At 42.1% G+C, this 14,224-nt stretch overlaps 1 protein-coding gene and 1 long non-coding RNA gene across 4 annotated transcripts in view; one reads left to right on the forward strand and one right to left on the reverse strand.

Moving 5' to 3' along the window:
• The window catches only part of POLG2 (DNA polymerase gamma 2, accessory subunit), a 28,086-nt gene extending 14,836 nt beyond the window's left edge, over positions 1-13,250 (forward strand). For all 3 annotated transcript variants that reach the window (XM_053297879.1, XM_053297880.1, XM_053297881.1), the window contains one exon: positions 12,685-13,250. In XM_053297879.1, coding sequence (XP_053153854.1) covers positions 12,685-12,690 — 6 coding nt within the window. In that variant the 3' untranslated portion in view covers positions 12,691-13,250. The remainder of the gene's footprint in view (positions 1-12,684) is intronic.
• On the reverse strand, positions 2,646-12,695 carry LOC128345633 (uncharacterized). Its single transcript, XR_008316550.1, has 5 exons — positions 12,524-12,695; positions 8,693-8,791; positions 7,348-7,434; positions 4,515-4,589; positions 2,646-3,006 (listed from the first exon to the last, which is right to left on the reverse strand). It is a non-coding gene; the product is annotated as an uncharacterized LOC128345633 (long non-coding RNA).
• Positions 13,251-14,224: the final 974 nt, after the last annotated feature.

A 14,224-nucleotide genomic window follows, 5' to 3' on the forward strand; every position in this document is an offset into this window, starting at 1 on the left:
TCCTACTGTTGCTTCTCCAATAACAGTGACTGGCTCACTCAGCTGTCGCTCACTGCCACAATATCTTCAGCATTGAGAGGAGAGCTGGTCTTATGGTAGCAAGGATGACTTGTCCCCTTAGCTAAGCAGGGTCTGCCCTGGTTGTATACGAAAGGGAGACTAGAAGTGTGAGCACTGTAAGATATTCACCTCAGGGGATGGAGCTGCTCTGCGAAGAGCAGAAGGTTTCAAGTTCCCTCCCTGGCTTCTCACAGACAGGGCTGAGAGAGATTCCTGCCTACAACTGTGGAGAAGCCACTTCCAGTCTGTGAAGACAATACTGAGCTAGATAGACCAATGGTCTGACTCACTATATGGCAGCTCCCTATGTTCCTATGTAGGTATCAATATGTTGCCAAACTTTTTAGGAGAGGAGAGCTGGTCTTGTGGTAGCATGCATGACTTGTCCCCTTAGCTAAGCAGGGTCTTCCCTGGTTGCATATGAATGGGAGACTAGAAGTGTGAGCACTGTAAGATATTCCCCTCAGGGGATGGAGTTGCACTGGGCAGAGCAAAAGGTTTCAAGTTCCCTCCCTGGCTTCTCCAAGATAGGACAAGATTTTTTAATTGAACCAACAAACTACCAAAGAATACAGTACGTTGCTGAGAGAGATTCCTGCCTGCAACCTTGGAGAAGCTGCTGCCAGTCTGTGAAGACAATACTGATCTAGATAGACCAATGGTCTGACTCAGTATATGGCAGTTTCCTATGTTCACTGCACTTGTCCAATCTGTCTCTGAACTGTCTCCTTAATTTTGAGGGAAAGATTGTTCTGTGGGATGCTTGAGTGGAGAAGATGAAGCAGACAACATGGCACTGGGGAAGCCAGGATCGTGGGTGACAGATGGGCAAGTGAGCTAGTTAGCGCCTACGGGTGTGCACGGAACCAGTTCGGAGACCCATTATGGTCCTTTATGGGCCTCCGAGCTGGTTCGAAGGCGGCGGTGGGGGTTCTGCTTTAAGGGAGAGGGAAAGCGGGGGGGGGGGGCGGGGGGAAACCTGCCTTTGAGCCTCCCTCACCCGGTTCCGTGCACATCCCTATTGGCGGCTGGAGCAGTGGCAGTAGTGACAGAGGGATGGAAAGACACTCCGAATCGATAAAGCCAGATGATCACTGCTACAGAAGTGGTGGTGGTGGACAGGCAGTGTGGCCCAGGAGAGGAAGGGAAGTTGGTGTGGAAAGAATGAGGAGGGGTGAAGTCAGTGGGCTCCAGCAGGGGTGGTCAGATAAATGAATAACACACCGTGACGGAATATAAGAAAGAGTAAGCATTCCTCTTTCATATATTCAGTCACGGTGTGTTATTCATTTATCTGAGCATATAGCATGTGACTCCTGTTGGGTTAGAGTTATTCTGTATAGATACAGGAATTATGGATCATCTCCAGCAGGGGCAGCACTTTGTGCCTTGCATCAGGTAGCCAAAGGCATGCCACTGTGTTCTGCAATAAAATGTTATTAGAATTTTTCCCTTCAAAATACAATGACAAGTAGGTATCATATTATGGAATAACAATGACACATGTTTATAAAATCAATTCCCCCTGCATCGTTCAATTAAATAACCAGTTTTGAACATACAGACTAGAATCAGTTGGTTTCTACAAATGAACATTCATTTTCACCACAAGTAAATGTAGTTTAGAGCATTAGGATCATGCATTGGTATATTTCCAGAAGGGCTCCCACCTGGCATAGTATAGTGCACTTGTTTTGATCAGTACCATTTTTCAGCAGTAAAGAAATTTTATTCACAACCATTGTTAGACCATATTCTGTTGAACCATGCTCTAATTGAAATGTGCCCTTTTTTCTTCCATTGTGAGTTGATGACAAATTTTGCTGATATGGTTAGGAGGATAAAGAGTTATTTGCTTGAAATGGTGAGTTGAGACTGTAGCAATAAGTCCAGTAAAAATTCATTGGGCTTAACTCTAGGTCTATGTTTACTATTGCTTTAATCTATCTGGGTACTTGTAGCCAAAATTTGTATAGAAATGAACAAGACCACCATTGGTGATAGAAAGAACCTTTTTTCCTGCAGCCTTTCCAACACAAGTGGGACATATCTGGATTTGTTGCAGCTAAGTTTGAGGGGGAAAGGTGCCATGCCACTGTGTTCTTTGAAAGTTTTCATTGGAGAACAAAATTGCCTCTGTGAGTATACGGGGTTAGCAAGTGGCACAGCGTGGAAATGCTTGACTAACAAGCAGAAGGTTGCCCGTTCTAATCCCCACTGTTATGTTTCCCAGACTATGGGAAACACCTGTATCAGGCAGCAGCAATATAGGAAGATGCTGAAAGGCATCATCTCATACCGCGTAGGAGGAGGCAATGGTACACCTCTCCGGTATTCTATCAAAAGAAAACCATAGGGCTCTGTGGGTGCCAGGAGTCAAAATCTACTTGATGGCACACTTTCCCTTTACCTAAAGGACAGAACTGATTTTTCCTGCTTTTCTGTGTCTTCCTCCTGCATCCCATATAAGGGGTCTGTGTCAAAACACTTTACACATCCTTAGACATTGGATGTAAGTGCTCCCTCTCACTGGGGGTCGAAATGGCAGGCTTGGTTCCCATGTGATTCCAAGCCATAGTTTGGGATTACATGAGCAAGTCGCAGTCTTGTGCACTTCCTTCTGCCTGCTGCATACTTAACTCCAGTGGCCCTCCCCTTCGTGTTCAATCATCACTGCTTGTTGCATCCAGATCATTTGTCCTTCAAACCAGAATTGCAGGCCATGATTTAATCATGGCTTGGAGGGTAAGTGTAAACCAGTTTCCTGTAAAAGAGGAAGTGCAGGATACCAAAGGGGGAGGAGGGAAGTTGGTGCAACCAAATAATCTAAGGGGAAAAAAACTTGCTTGTCATGTAAATCCTGAACATTTCCCCCCTCTTATCTTCTGGTGACAATTTCTGCATAATTCACTGTGGCATCCTCTGTCGTATCCTCTTCGAAGGTAACTAGAGTAATCAGAAATAGACCTGATGGATTACTTTAAAACAATCACTATGACTGTAACGTAACTTTGCATCCTCATTGTTAGTATATATTGTGCAATCCTGGAACTATTATATATGGGTGACTTTCATTCAGGGGAAGGATTATATTGATGACAGATTCTTTCACTTAATTGCTATTTGACTTTTTTGAACGAAAATCTTTCAAACACTGAATGCATCCAGTAATGCTGGTAATATACACCCTGCATTAATTTAAATTCAGTTGTGTTGTACTCCTTGTGGGTTGCTGTTTATAATCTTTAAATATACATTTTGCGCTATCTTAAATAGAATATAAAGTTCTTATGGAAATTATTGAATATAAAACTAGAGGTATGTGTGTCTAAAAGGATACTTTGTGTGGATTCGTTAGCAGTTTTCCCTCCTATATGAAAAACAACTTCTCTTTACAAACATGCAAAAAATTTGTAAACACTTCTCTCTCTCTCTCTCTCTCTCTCTCTCTCTCTCTCTCTCTCTCTCTCTCTCTCTCTCTCTCTCTTTTTAACTGGGAACTGCAAGGGCCAGAACTTCCTGAGCTCTTGTGGACAGTTCTTTTGCTATCAATAAAGTATTGGGTCTACTGCGGTACTAGTTTGGAGAAGTCATAAACCTGAGGCTGCAGACCTAAACAGAGTTGCCTTCATGCAACTTTAATTGTGTTTAAAGGCATTTGTGTTTGTGTGAGTGGCTGCCAGAACTGAGAGAGCCGTGTGTGATTCAGTGAGCATTCATGGACAGTCCTGTAGCACCTGCACCCCAATGGACATCTAGTGTGTGCCTGTGGTTTCTGATCCAGCCAGTTAGCTGCATGCAGATCCCCTTAACTGGATTGAGCCAGAGTACTAGGAAGTTCTAACTGGTATCCATGTGACGGACTTCTGAGCAAATGCTTAGGATGAGGTTGCAAGAATCTAAGGATGCTTTCTGTCTACGATGGCCCACATGTTGCAGAGCCTGACATGGGCAGTGCCAGCCAGCCAGCCTGTGCTGCTGTGGGCTTGCCTTGGATCCATCTGTGCTGCTGTGGGCTCTTAGCAAAGCACCAGAGTACAAATAGTTCCAAGTAGTGACCCCATACTTCAGAAGCACTTAGTTAGATTGAAGACATGCCACATGAGCAGCGTGTTTCCAATCTAACTAGTGTTTTTGGAGCGCAGGGTCACGACTTGGAAGTATTTGCACTTTGTTAGGAGCCCGCAGCAGTGCACGTGGGTAGGCATCATCTGCGTTAGGCTGCACAACAAGTAGTCAGTTGTTTCAAAGGAAACTGCATCTTCTTCTATTTTGGGGGCGGAATTGAGTTTGTCTTCTGTTTGGGCCCCCTTCGGGTGTGGGGGCCATTCTGCCTGGAGCTACCAACTTAAGTTATCCAGTCTCATGTTGGAAGAACTTCCCTCCTAACAACACACTATGGACACTTGTATTAAATATGGTATTCAATTTATAGAACCTAGGATAAACTTTACCATTCCTGAAGTCTTCTTGATTGTTAGCATTGAATCTCACTTTGGCATATTCGACTTGATCTCTGTCTTCAAGTGCTGAATGGAATGCAAGTAAAGGGTTAGTCAAAGAGCCCTTCTGGCCTGCCCCAAAGCAACCATGCCTTCTGAACCATGTGTGTATCTAGAGTTTGAGTTCTCCAAGTTCTATTGACTTAGTGCTACGTATTCTGCACAAATTAAGGTTCAGTTCAGAAATCACATTCCTGATTCTCCAAACCATGATTTGAAGGTTCAGGAAAGGTTCATCCTCAGCTGAGTCAATGTGATGCAACAAAACACTGAAATGAATCCTCCTCTGATAGGACACACAGTGGAAGGCTAAAATAGATAAGATCCCCTCACACACACACTTGTTCTATCAACCTCTCCAAGTTGCTTGGTTCTTCCTCCCCATTCAGAACAATTGGGATGACAAAATTTTATGGATACCAATATGGCAAAACTGATAACTGTTGAAAGTGCTGCGATTGAGGTTTCTATTTATTTAGATATAACTAAATAATCCCTTTTCAAGAAAGAATTGTATAGGATCGTATCTCCTTGGTAGTTTGTACCTTTTATTATTCCTTCACAAATCTGCTCCCGTTTTTTCACTTCTTAACTTATATTTCTAAAGGCACAGGCACTGTGGATGTGTTGCTGTAACTTACTTTCCCTTCTAACGTATTCAATGAGCCTGAGTTTTGGGGATGGGATGGGCCACAGCTCAATTGCTGCTCCTTCCCGTTCTTGAGCCACATTATTTTGGAGCCAGTTTGGGGACATATTATTTCTTTGCAGCTTCCTTACTCCAGACAGTTAGCTAGCTGGATGGGAAAAGGGTTCAAATATCCTATGGAATGGAAATGAAAGCTAATGTTATTATCAGTGGATGGGTTGCACTCTGTAGTCCCGTGCCATAGTATGCCTTCAGGGCTGTATCCTAATTGTATTTGCCACCAGTGGAAGGCAGTTCCTTTTTGTACAGTGTGTGGGGGGGTGGGGGGTAATTATCCCCTACTTCCTTCTGCAGCGTTTGTGCCACATGTCACCTGGCTTTAGAGGGCCTCCCAACTCACATGAGCAGATTTTGTGGGGATGCAAGGGGCCGAGGAAGGGCTGATATTGGTGAAAATTGCCCTCCTTGTGGGAACAGAAGACCCTTCGACATGTGGAATGAACTTAGGACACAAGTTGCAACCCATTGTTATATAGAGAGTCTTAATGTGATGTCAAGTGCTGCTCAGATTATTTTGACATCACTGAATCTGTGTAGGACCAACTCAAATATTCATTCTGAATGTCTTGTTTGTAAATGCGATAGAAACTGTTTGTGATCCTCATATAACAAGAAAACAGTGCCAGACTCTTTCATTTATTGGCTTTTTTAATTGGTTTGTGGTATAAACTCTCTTCATAGACAATGATTGTTCGTTTGATTTCTCTATCCTGTCATGGAAATGCTCTTGAAAGATTCCTGGAGAGATGGGCTTTCCAGCTAATACCTTTGTGATGGAGTTACAATGAGGGCCAGTAAACTCCTGGAGCTTTTACACACTTGGCTGTTAGTTCAAATCTCCTCTGGAATGGAGGGTGTGAATCCGCATATCTGCTGGATTTACCCCAAAGTTGCTGCGGGCTATCAGGGACCAGTTCAGACACAACTCTGCTCTCCTCCCTCCATTCCGGCTGCGCATTCTGGCTTAGCCTGTATTATGACCGGCATAAAACATATTCTCCATTTTCAGCAGCTTGGGGGGGGGGGATGCGAGGCTTCTGATATACCCCAGCACTTATCTGTGATGTGTGGAGGGGCCATTGCCGATAGTTCGGTTTTCCCCCAAACTAAAAAACTTCCTTCTTAAAAAAAAAAAGTTTGCCGGGTGGATTTCCAGAACACTTAAGTGTCAGGAAGGAGAGTTTGACAGCTCAGTCTGGTCTGCTCGTTGAGTGATTTGCAATTGCAAGCACTGGAAGTGGGGGTGGGGGAAGGGTTGTGGTAGATTGGTGAAATTCTGTGAAGGGAGTCCAGAAGGGGAGGGAGAAATTCTTGAGTTAAATGCAAGTGCATGCAAAATGTGGGTCTTCCTATGTGTTCAAGTTCGGCTTCATCTTATTGAAACCTGGTCACCACAGGAACCTAGGCTTTACGTATGCAGATGTTGTTGGAAGCTAAACAATGGAGACTACGGGTTCCAGTGTAACCTGAGCCCTTTGTGTCTCAGCTGATTGGGACTGCATTTTTCTTCATGAAGATAGTCACAAAGGAAAGCTCATTATAAAAATCAGCAAAGATTTGGGTCAGATTCAAAAGGTTCAGTTTAAGCATTCTGTTTTGATAAGTCAATTTTGCAGAAGGCCACCAACTGTCAAACTAAAAAAATAATGAAGGGAGGTGTCTTGCACCTCCTTCTCTGGGATGTGATTGGTGGGAGTAAAAACCCGGAGCAAGCTGTGGGAATGCACACAGACTCGGAGAAAGATGCAGAGAGGAGCTGAGGAAATGCGAATGGCCCATTTAATGCCGCAAATTAAACAGCTCCGAATCCGCTGCGAAGCAAACTTGCCCTTCTGATAACCTGCAGCATGATGCCATGTCTGAATAAGTCTCTGGTGCAATATGTAAGCAGAAGGCTGTCAAGACACTAAAAGGCTCTAGAACTCCATCAGTGTCTGTGTAAGGCTGGAAGAGACCATTGATTTCCCTGCTTACCCCTTCTAGAGCACCAGAATCCAAATTTATTGAGTTATGTATCCATACTCCTACATAACATGCAAGTTTTATGATTAAAGAGGGGAATTGCTTGGACTTTACCAATTTCATCGTAAGTTGTATCGTTTTCTGAAGTTGGGGAAGTGGTTGGAGCAGAACTAGCGGTTAACTTCGTTGACTTCCGTTTCCCTGCAAAATTAAACTATGCATCAGTGATGATGATATACATTCTCCTTGTTAGGTAGTTAGAGCATTTTCTCACATAGGAAGTGGTGATTCTTATTCATGATAAATATTTCTGGGTACATACTGCCAGAATGATAAGCCTGGCATTGCTAAAAACAACCAGTAAGCATTGTTGTCAACTATTTCACAATACGTTATATGGAGAGTCTTACACTGCAATAGAAATTATACTCTGAAAAGAAACCACCATAACATTTTTGCAGTGTCCTCACATTTTGTGTAAAAGCTTGCATAGGAAATGTTTTACAGCCAAATCAAATTATAAGCAGTGTTATCTCTACTACATGTCTGCCAAGGGCTCAGATATAGTTGCCTTTCTCCAGCTTAGTGCCTAGATCTAAATGCCAGATAATATTAAATTATTCTAAAGTGTGTAAAGAAGACCTTGCTCTCCACTATACAGCTAATTCTAGTTGTCCACACGGATCTGTATGTTGAAAAAATGGTGGCTCCACTGCTCATATCTCTTAAGCCACAGAAATTGAGATGCCTTTACCACACTAGTCTGGGTGTAGGCAAGCATGGATTCTCCTAGAAAATTAATGCATGAAAGCCTGGAATATGACGGGTGCTTCAGTGATGTCAAACAAACATGCCCTTGTGGCAAATTATTCCCAGTTGCAACTGCTAGAAATATCTACAGATTGGATGCCATGCTCCTGGCAGCGGTACATGACGGCAATAAAGTTTAGAGATTATGGCTATGGTGGGGGATTATTCACCTCAAGAAGGCAAACTTTCACAGCGTCCCTGTGGTTACTGAAGTGTGTTCTCAGGTCTTTAGCTTAGAGTTGTTGGTTCTTCCAGCCTCCAACCTGGGGGTCAAACTCTACAGTGTATTGAGGAAATGATTAATGTAGACTGGTCACAAACTGCATATATGGCAGTACTGAAACATCAATCTAGTTGTGTTTTCCTTAACAGGTGTAACTAAAGCTAGTGGTGTCTAGACCAGTGGTATAGTTCTTGAATTTCTAAAGTAGTAGCCATCACCTGTATCAGCAGCAAACTGCCATGTTAAGTGTGTCACAGCCAACAATGTTTCTGTTCCATTCCATGTGGATCTGAACCACCAAGGAAGGATTTTTAGCTTCAGATGAGCAATGTGGGGAGCAACACATCCTATTTTCAAGGATTCATAAGGCAGAAACTATGAAGAAGAAAAAGGGCTGTAAGAACAGGTAGCAAAAAGCACACTCACTTGCTTTACACCAAAGGATCAGCAAGGAAATTGCCACAGGTAGCACTATCAGCAGCATCACAGAAAACACAATGTGTAGGACGGAACTGTGGCTCAGTTCTGCTAATGAGAGAGAGGGAGGGTTAAACATGATGGTGCTTCCTCGCCAATCTACAGTCCTTTAATTTTACTGAAGGAACAAGGATTGCATCTGAAACAGCCCAAGTGGAATTCCACTAATATAATGGGGCTTTCCTTTCCGTCCCCACTGTATGAAGACCTTGAAAATCTGCTCTTGAGGGTCAGGGTTGCAGTTGCCATATTCTGGCTCTCCAAATCTGGATGCCTAATTTGCATATTATGTAAATTGGCTTGCAAATAATTTGCATTTGCAAATTAGCAGCTGCACTTTCTAGTTGACTTGTATTTGCTCTCAATATCTACCAACAATAGTTGCGGAAGATATCTTTGCCTGACCATTTTCCTTGACATATTAACAGCAGCAATAGAGCAAAAACAAACAAACAGCTTTTAAATTAAGGCTGCAGTTCTGTACACACTTATTTGAGAGAAGATCTGATTGAAACCAACCGTACTTACTTCTAAGTAGGCATGCATTGAATGTAAAGCCAAGAAGGTCCTTAAACATTACAATACACAGTCTGTTAGGCAGGTAGTGATTCACATCAGAAGTAAACTATCCTCTCAACTGCCTGACAGAGATCCCCTGCTGATAACAAATAAGGCAACATTCCTGAGGGGATTATGGTACTTGTGAAAGTTAAAAACCCTCCCAGCTAGCCCCTTTTGTTCTTCCTCTCTTAATCCAAGTCCCGCTGTTGAGCAGAATAGTGACTGCACATTCCCCCCCCCAACTCTGCTTCTACAAGGGCTAGAACTTAGCTCCCCCCACATTCTTTTTTTTAATTTTTAATTAAAGCTGTAGTCTGGGTGGGCTAAGCAATTTGGGCGGGATGCTTAAAATCCTGGTGATACCCGGAATTCCAGGGGGCATGACAACCCTAGACAGGGTGCCCTGCAGAACAATGGAAGATGAAGCATGAGGGGGTGGACTAAATGCATGAGTGGAAATGGAGGGCTTGTTCTAGCAAAAATGCCTTGTTGCTTGCTCAAGGCACTTCTAAAATAGAATCCAATGAGGCTATTCACACAAGCAGCCAAGCCCAGCTAGGGCAGCTGGGATCAGGGCCAATCCTGGCACTGCCCTCTGCCTAACACTGCTTTGAACCTCAGTGCTGGGGTCATGTGGGTGCTCAGGCTACATGCAGCTTGAGCATGCACAGAGTTGGGCAACTAGAGCACTGAACTCCTGGGGGTATCCTCCAGTGCACCACATGTCGCATGGTGCATTGTAGGATACCCCGAGGCCAGGACGCATCATCTTGGCCTCTGGAGATCTGTGCTGCTTAGAGCAGACTGGATCATCTGGGAGTGTGAGCCACACTCTCAGCAGCATGAGGATGATTTTCTGGGTGAAAGCTGAGTTCAGCACAACTCCCCACCACCACCACCACCACTGCTGCCCAATGCTCATGTGAATTTCTGCCAATTTTTTTCCTGGGGATTTTCCCAGAAGTGCCCAGAACCTGAACACATGTCCCTGCACCCTTGGGGGCATATTTTTGGGTGGTACAGGGCACTTCTGGGAGAAAGAGAGTGGCAAAAATCCCTTCTCCTTGCGCAATGGGCAGTGCAGAGCTCAGAAAGGGACACTTCTTCCTGGCATGTGAGTGCACAGTTAGGATTCCATCCGGGGTATTTGTCTTACATAAAATGTAATATTGGCTACCACATTTTACAGCCAGTTAATGCAGGGAACAATGGCATGCAACTGTTTCCATGGTTCAAAGAACCCTGATTGTGCAAGATCAAAAGCCTTAGAAAGGGTCAGTAGTAGATGGACACACACATGCATATTTACCTTAAAAAAAAAAAAAAAGCTGAGGTTCTGCTTATAGAAGAGGTAGATGGACCTGTCTAGAACTCCACCCCTCCCCACCCACCAAATATAATATTGAGGCCTAATATGCTAGGAACATCCCAGGCTATAAATGGCTTTGTTGTGCATGCACAGCAGGCTTCTATACTGACAACTGCATATAAAAGGACAGTTGCATAGGCAGGCTTTCAGTCAGTATACGTGATACACATGTGTTGAGAACTAAGCTAATAGCAGTTTCCTAGTGAATATACATGGAATAAAAAAGCAGTTAGGGGCTTACAGGGTTGAATGTTCCTCCATACAAAACAAGTGGGGTTAAGAAGAGCTTATGGAGCCTACTTTCTACTTAAAAAAAAAATGGTGTCTCTTACCTAGCATCCCCTCCCATATGCTGTGAATTTAGTTTGTATCAGATTGTAAGTGCAAACGTTATTAGAGGGGGACACTTGGGAACATGGACAGACACATCCACATCTCGTAAGTGATCTCCTATGTCTTATTCCGTCTGGAAAGTAGGCTAAAGATTTGTGGATAGAAAGTTAGCACACCTTGAGAGAAAGCAAATCTAGATCCCTTCCTGCTGAGTTTTCCGCATGGAGAAACATTCAATTATGAGTCCTAATTTGTGGGCTAATGAGATATAGCCCAGGCCCATGTCTACTGCTGAGAACTTGGCCCCAACTAACTGCTATTTTCAAGATAATTCCAGCTCATAAACTCACAGATCCTCCTTGCTAAATTAAAGAAAAGTGCAATGCCACTATTATTTATTTTATTCAATTTCTATACCACCCTCCCAATGAATTGCCCCTTTGCTAAGCAGGGTCCAACCTGGCTTGCATTTGAATGGGGGGACATGTGTGAGATATTCCCCTTAGGGGATGGGGCTGCTCTGGGAGGAGCATCTGCATGCTTGTATGCAGAAGGTTCCAAGTTCCCTGCCTGGTATCTCCAAGATAGGGCTTAGAGAGACTCCTGCCTGTAATCTTAGAGAAGCCGCTGCCAGTCTGGGTAGACAATACTGAGCTAGATGGACCAAGGGTCTGACTCAGTTGGCAGCTCCCTATGTTCCTATCCCTCATAATAGGCAATTCTGAATTCTTAGGAACTCTTAGTATCGTTATCTCAGGCTATTTAATGTCCGGTGTCAGTGAGGAGTGTGATGAATTACTTTAGCACATAACTACAGAACATTTGGCAGTTTAAGGGTCGTGTTTTTACTCAGCAGGTTTGTGTTTAGAATCCTGCTGGCCCACTATCAGTAAAACAAAACCACACACAACCTGATGGAGAAGGCGGTGGCAGTTAGCTGGGAGTTTGTGTGAGATGGGAGTCAGTCACTGAGACTCTCTGAGTGAAGATAGCCTGGTGAATGCTAGAATAGAGGGTGCCTGGGTTAATTCCAGTTCTAGGAAATACAGTTCCAGGAAGCAACTGGGTTCAAGTGCAGAAAGCTATATGAGTGGTGTGTTAAGCAACCAAGAGCTATGGATAAAACAACAACTTGATAACCAAGCAACATTTCAGCACTACTGAACAGTAGGGGCGGGCAGGGGGATAGTCCTCAGACATTAACTTAAATAAAGCCAACACTTGTTTTATTATGGAAATACCTTGACTGAGTGATTTCTGTTTAACCCTCCTCATGTTGCAAAGCCTAAAGCCTTTATCAGGCTAAAGAGTCTATAAGAATAATAGAGGCTTCATAATATCATTGGTGGCACTGGAGATAAAAACATATAAATAAGCCTAAGTACCATGTGTATGTGTGGGGGGAAGGTAAAATCAAACACAATTTTCAGCTACCTATCACCACAAGGAGGCCCACTCAGCCCGTTTCAAGCTTGGCCTAAAATCGTCAGTCTCTTCTTACTGGAAAATGCACATACCTCTTAATGTAAAGTTGAAAGCAGGACTGTATTTGAAGTCATTACACTGGTTTACAGCTTTGCACTTATATTGGCTCAGTTCCTTGATAGTGAAGTGAAACACAGCCTTTTCCCTCTTGGTCTTGGTGATGGTATATACTGTTTTTTTTTGCTTATATAAGGTATAGTTAATTGGCAGAGAACCTTCCCGTGAGAAGCACTCCAATGTCACGTTCGCTCCTATGATGACTTCCTTTGAGGGACTGCAGATATCTAGTTCAGATGGAAGCTGACACTCAAGAGACACATTTCCTACTTCTACAAGAAGAATTTACCATTAATGTTCAAACATGCTGCAATATGTTGACCACTAAAAAGAAAAGTAATGCCCATTAACAGCTCTAGTGCTCAATGGTTGTCAACTTGAGAATTAAAGCACCATGAGTGCAGTTCTGATTTCCTTATTCATTTTCTGAGCTCTGCTAGTGCATTGTACTCTTCAATATTTTCTACAAACATTGTGGTTAGTTATTTTCTTAACTTTCCTGCCCATGCATGGATCTACATACTTATTTTCTCACCACAACACAATTCCTAGCAGTAATGTTAGATGAAAATCTGTTATTTATTTTGTTTTTACTAATGTGTTAACTTTTTTCATTGTCATTTATTTTGCTTTGTTGTAAACCGCCCAGAGACATAGGTTTTGGGCAGTATAAAACTATGTCAAATAAATAATAAAAATCCAGTGTACTTGGGTTTATAGGCCAAAATGAGCCTGGCAAATTTATTTATATATATATATATATATATATATATATATATATATATATATATATATACACATACACACACACACACACACACATATATATATATATATATAAAACCACTTGTTTTTAAAAGATTAATTATATAATAAATATTATATAATAAATATTATATATATATAATATTTATTATATTATTATAAATAATAATATATAATATAATATTTATTATATAATATAAATAATATAATATTTAAATAATATAATAATACATTTATTATTATGTTAATTTAATATATAATATTAAATAATATAATATTTATTATATTATTAATCTTTTAAAAAGTGGTTTTTCAGAGCAGCTTGCAAAAATATAAAAGCTTAACAGATGAATCCATGTAGAAAAGATGTAAAACAGCATAAAATATTAACAGGCTAATAGGTAAACCTCCATCCACAAAAGAGCAGGAGGGGTGGTGACAGCCAGCCAGGAGCCCAGCATATTATTTCCACGGTCAGTGACACCCATTCAGCTCCAAGGCAGTGGTGAAGCTATAACTAACCACAGAGTATGCTGCCATATAATAACCATTTTATCTAAATAGTGTGCCTGTTAAGGGCATATGGCCCCTTACAGTTGCAATTTCCCTGCACTTTGGAGCTTAAGCAAACATGGAAAGCCCTTAATATAACATGTTATAACTGAAAGGTTTTTTGTCAATCAAATGTGATTGCATTTTGAGAAGGGTATGACTATAACTCTCTAATTAGGCAAACTTGGAACTGAAACTGAGAAACCCAATGGAGAGAGAGAAAGGAAGAAATAAGGAATAAGGTCCATCATTTAGAAGGGTAAAAACTTATATACAACTTATCAAAATCTTATAAATGGTTAACTAACAAACCAGTAGACCAATCTAATTTCAAATTGCACTCAGTTATTGCTACCACC

Source organism: Hemicordylus capensis, chromosome 2 (genome assembly GCF_027244095.1).
Source record: "Hemicordylus capensis ecotype Gifberg chromosome 2, rHemCap1.1.pri, whole genome shotgun sequence".
Classification (NCBI taxonomy): domain Eukaryota; kingdom Metazoa; phylum Chordata; class Lepidosauria; order Squamata; family Cordylidae; genus Hemicordylus; species Hemicordylus capensis.